General features: G+C 35.4%; 1 protein-coding gene across 1 annotated transcript in view; it reads right to left on the bottom strand.

The window, feature by feature from the left end:
* CUL5 (cullin 5) overlaps window positions 1-5,357 on the bottom strand; it is a 32,993-nt gene that overhangs the window by 20,927 nt on the left and 6,709 nt on the right. Inside the window, exons 2-4 of the mRNA XM_010170788.2 lie at window positions 4,757-4,866; window positions 2,322-2,421; window positions 799-975 (exon numbers count right to left, since the gene is read on the bottom strand). Of these exons, the coding sequence (XP_010169090.2) occupies window positions 799-975; window positions 2,322-2,421; window positions 4,757-4,866 (387 nt within the window). The remainder of the gene's footprint in view (window positions 1-798; window positions 976-2,321; window positions 2,422-4,756; window positions 4,867-5,357) is intronic.

Here is a 5,357-nt window from a genome sequence, read left to right as displayed (position 1 = left end):
CCCTACAGATACTTTCTGCAATGAAAAGGGATAACGAATAACATTAAACTAAAGGTCTTAACACTTCACAACTGATATGCTCAATTTTTCTTATAATAAAAGACTAAAGCAATGACAAGGACCATTATTCACGGGACTCAGAACACTGAGCACTCCGTACTCAAAACTCTAGACCTTCTTGATGTGTTTGATACAAAATAGTAAAAAGATCATATTCACAACATTCTATTTATCTAATCTTTTCATTGATATGAATGACAGTTTGGAGGAAAAAGGGGAAATCAGAAGATGAACAGCCATATTTAACTTGAGATGATAGTATCTAATTGGTCATTTATAAAATGCAGACATATGCCTCAGTTAAGATCTTGGCTTAGGGAAATAAACTAGGAGTAGCACTTGTATCTACAAGTACACTTGCTACTCACAAGTAGAGAAACAGGAGGTGAATTTACAAGGGCCTCCCACCCCAGGATTCAAGTAATAATAAAAAAACCCAAAACAACAAAACAAAACCAACAACCAAAACAAATAAAAAATGAACCAAACAGAAAAGCCAACAAACAAACTCCAAGTGCAACAAAGAAGTGCTTTAATCACCTGAACACAACTGTTAATAGCCAAACCAAAACTGGAGAAACAGAGTGAAATTATTGTGGAGGGTTGTTCTGACACTGAAGGGAAGTGACACGTCGTGTTAAACGATTGGTGCAATTTCACCTTCAGCTACAGAATCCCTCCTGTACTATTACTGCAGGCAGAACAGCAGCAACAAAACTCTTCACACCTGTCACTTACCTTGCGAACAATACTGTCTTCTACGTTAGACTTCTTGTTGCTGCCCTGCTTGCCCATTAAAGTAATCTCTAATTGACAAAATGGCTTGGGCAAAATATCACACTGTGTGAAGAACTTGCGCCACTCCACTATGTACGCTTTTAGCAAAGCTGTATCATCCTGATGACTCAGTACTCTCTGGAGGAGAGGGGGGAGAAGAGGAGGCAGTTGACAAACAAATTTTGCACAAAATACAGATTAGCTTTGCTTATACTGAAAATAACTCCCCATATAAAATTCAAATATACAGATGTAGCAGAATAAGGAAGTCTACATACTGAAGTGCCATTTATTTTAGGGCAGTAGTTATCAACCCATGGACCATTTCTAAATGCTAAAGGAAGGTAACAGCAAACAGGTAGTCAGCATGTTTGAATTTTCCAAGTGAACGATTTTTTTTTCTTTTAAGCCATATGCAAGCCAAAAAGATTAAAATCTTTGTTCTAAAGGCAAGTACTGGTACAATCATATCTAAAAAAAGAATAAACAAACCTGTAAGGACTATGTTATATTCTATACGGTGAAAAGTTTAATTTAATGGCATCTACTAACCTTTCATTACACCCGGAGAGCTAGTTAACATGTATATTTTATTAAAGCCTGGAAACTACAACTACATTGTACAATGGCTATCATAATGCCTAAAAAGATGTCCCATAAACAGCAGCCAAAGCAGACCATGTCAAAGGCCCCAGTTCAGCACAGCATTTATGCATGTAAGCAAGCAAGCTGATGAAACTTAGAAATCAGTATTTACATGCCTGGTTATACAAAGGCCTACATAAGAAAATATTTTCCTTTAAGCAAAGCCTTAGTGTTGTAAATCTCTTCACTAAGGAAAGATTTTATAGACTTTCATTTTCTCCTTTCCAAACCTTTTTTATGGGATTTTATTTTTTTTTTAATCTCACAACAACCTCCTCTTTAAAATCCCTTAATACAGAAGCATCTTTTGCTATACATTTTATAAACACAAAAATTTCCTTTGAATCTATTGATGATTTCAATCATTTAGGGGGGAAGCCCATAAAACTGGACAGCTAAGCTTGCTGAGTTGATAGCATGGATAGTTTTAGTATACCATATATATGGCTTATTTTAAAGCCACCCATAGACATGTCAGCATTTTTTTCAGACAGTAATTTCTTACAGAAAATTTTGCCTTAAGAATTTTTCAAGTGGAAGAAGATTCTATAAATACTGTTGGATGAACGAAAATAATGTTGTGTTTTGTTTTGGTTTTTTACTATAACACAAAAATCATTGCCCACTCCAGTTTCAAGGACTGTGAGAAAACAATAAGCAAGGCAAATGCTCAAGGCTGTCTTCTTTTCGTCAATAGAAATTCACAGGGCAATTATGATCTCCAGAACATGACAGAATTTCAAACTAAAAAGCAATCCATTTAGATCCAATTAAAGTCAGAATCATTTGGTTATTTTTCTAACGACATGAATAGAAGTTATGAAACATTAAAAACTTACTGCTTGTGCCTGTTTAATAAAATCAAGGATGTCTTCCTTCAGAGCCTGATGGATTTTTGCTGGACCTTTATCATCCCACAAGCAAACTGCATGTACATCTCTAGAAAACAATTTATCCATCTTTTAGTAACAGCTACTCAAAGTTTAATGCTGTAATGTATGATGCTTTAAACAGTCATAATTTAAGTACATCTAAGAAATTAATATACTTTTAATCTATCATTGTCAAACAATACACAGTTGGACACATGCAAGAAAAAATGTTTGGGGAAAAGACTGAACCTGTAAGGAAGTCTTGGAAGCAAGTAACAGCAACCTACCTAGGAAAAGGCTATGGTCAAGGAGGAGATGTAGAAGCAAATTCTGTTTTCAGTATCTATTCAATAATTCTTAGGAAGGACAATTTTTAAAGCTTTTCTTTGACAAAGACAGAAATCACTTGCCAGTAGAAGCATTACTACTCAGCCCATATTATTCCAAAATACTCTCATTAACATGCAGCCTTCACTCACAGTTTCACAATCCAAACACAACATCCTTGTGCTACAAAGGACAGAAACCTTCCTTGTGAGAAATTTGAGCTCAGGGGCACCAGGTAATTTAAAAGATGTTTTAATTAGTTTAATAGGATCACTTAAACGTTTCATGACAGTGGTAGCATTTTGAAGTGAAAACCTACCAAACAGCATCACAAAGCAAAATTCTATTAATGAGTTCTAATCAACATTCAAATAAATTCTTGTTTTTCCTAGCTGTCAGCCCAGCAAGTGTAACTTAATTCCTACTTTCTTTCCATACTAAAGACTAAATAAAGCAAGTTACAGTTCTAACCATACATCATATATAATGTGGCTTAGCAAGCCTTTTTTTGGCCTAGCAAGACTCGTTACCTTCCTCTGGTTCTTCTTCCTCCCTTCAATAATAATGCTCCATCTTTGCAGGAAAGCAACCATATAATCTAAAGGTATGACTTTATTCTTATTTAATCAATACAGTCATTCCAATACAAAAGCATCTTTTTAGTTTAACTGAAAAGACAAAACTTATAAGGTAAAAAGTTCCTTTGACACAGATCAAAGGTGCTGGCCCAGGATTTAGAGAGGTCTACCCAGCTTGTGAGACTTGTGCCACTTCCACATGCAGAAAAAGTGTTACTGTATTAAAAAACCCCACTGTTTCCTGACAGCAGTGAAAAATGCAATACAGAATAACTATACTCAAAGGGCAGGTAGAAGACATCCACAGATTTTGAATTTTTATTAAAATACTTAACAAAGAGCACTGTCGAAAAATAGGAACCTAGTTAGAGTAGGATCCTTTCCTTCAATACCCTTATTCTAGTCATAAAGTTACTTAAGTTCTATTCAATAATTCAGCTACAAGAAAAATAATAAATAGAAGATTTCATTACCAATGCAGAATTATGGAACTAGTTATTAAAAATGAATGCAATGACTCAGAAGTGAATTTGTACCTTAACTATACCACGTTTCTGGCAGCTACTATAGCCGTGATATCATAAGATATTAAAACTCATTACATGATAAACTACCTTTCCTTTGGTTGGCAGAAGAGTGTGACAGGTGCAGTAAGATGGGTGTAAAAAGAATCGCTGCACCGTCTTCATCACAAAGAGCAATAAAGGTACAGACTGCAACAAGACTGTGTTTAAATAAAAACACTTTTCTGACAGATTTGAAAAAGCAAAAGGAGAGAATGAAGATTTAAGCTACAACTGTATTTGAAGGAAAATAACTATGTTGAGACAAAGATTATTTTAGATATACTTTCGATTCTGTATGTTTTAACTCACTTCTATATTATGTTGGCAAAGATCACATGATGTATTTTAAGAAAAAAATCATCACCTAACTGGAAGCAATTTCTGTCTTTTTAGAAGGAGGAAACGGGCAGGGTTTTTACAAAGCACAACAATGCAAACACTGTCTGAAAAATATTTTTTTAATATATTATTCTTACGGTATAAAACTATTCAAATTGTACTGGTTAAACTGCACTGCCCTGTCACTTCAGTAGCATTCTTAAGTTATTTTAGAAGACAGCCATTCAAACCAGAATAACGTCAGCAAACTGCCTTTAAATTAACTTACTGCCAAAGCAGTAAACAACAGTTTCTCTCTAATTCTAACAAAAGCTTTGTGGGCAGGTACAAAACTTGTTTATTATGATCAGCTGAAGTCAAAAGCTCTGCTGTTCTTTCTCCATCCTATTTGCAAAGATTTGAATCTCAGCAAAACTCTACTTTTGCACACAGACAGTGATGTAGGCACTCTTAGCACTGAAAAAAACTTAAAGTAGTACTTTTGTTTTGTGTTCCCACACAGTCCATGCCATATGTGACTTCTGCATCAGAAGTAGTACCATAACTGTATTCCCATCATGCAGAAGATGCAAGATACTAAAACATTACTTACGAGAACAGATCAAACCATTGCTGTTTCGTGACAGACTCCTGACGAAGAAGTTTCAGAACAATAGGGCGCATGAAATCCCACTTGTCTTCAAACTGAAGTGAACCTTTATTCTAAAAGGAACAAAAAAATTATTGTTAATAAACCAGTTTCTTATTTAAAGTTGTCTTTAAGGACTGCAGTTTCTACAGTTAATGTAAAAATACATTCTTCCCAAAGGTCTCTTGTAAGGTTGTAAGGTAGCATCTGAGCTATGACACCATAGCTGAGCAACACTTTTCACAGGAAGCATTATTTATACAGTGACAGAGCTATTATTTGTGTCTTAGAGAAGCAGATTGCCAACTCCTTCCTTCATTCACTGCATTAGCTACAATGCAACAAGTTCTAGCAAGTGTTCTTCACCTGTTAATGGAGGTACACACGGACAACATGAATGATACTCGGTCAGCTTCATTGCCCCAGCCAAGATACATATATTTAAAGTCAAGAGGCAGAGTTGCAAACCCATCTTCAATAAATTACCATGACCCAAATGAGAGCCAGGAGTCAGGAGCAGCACCTGCGGATGCTGCCACGTGCCTTTTTTCTCCACCATGCATTT

This window comes from Antrostomus carolinensis, unplaced genomic scaffold (assembly GCF_000700745.2).
Source record: "Antrostomus carolinensis isolate BGI_N321 unplaced genomic scaffold, ASM70074v2 scaffold13746, whole genome shotgun sequence".
Classification (NCBI taxonomy): Eukaryota; Metazoa; Chordata; class Aves; order Caprimulgiformes; family Caprimulgidae; genus Antrostomus; species Antrostomus carolinensis.
The sequence above is the reverse complement of the archived record's forward strand: the minus strand, read 5'-3'. Positions and strand labels throughout refer to the sequence as shown.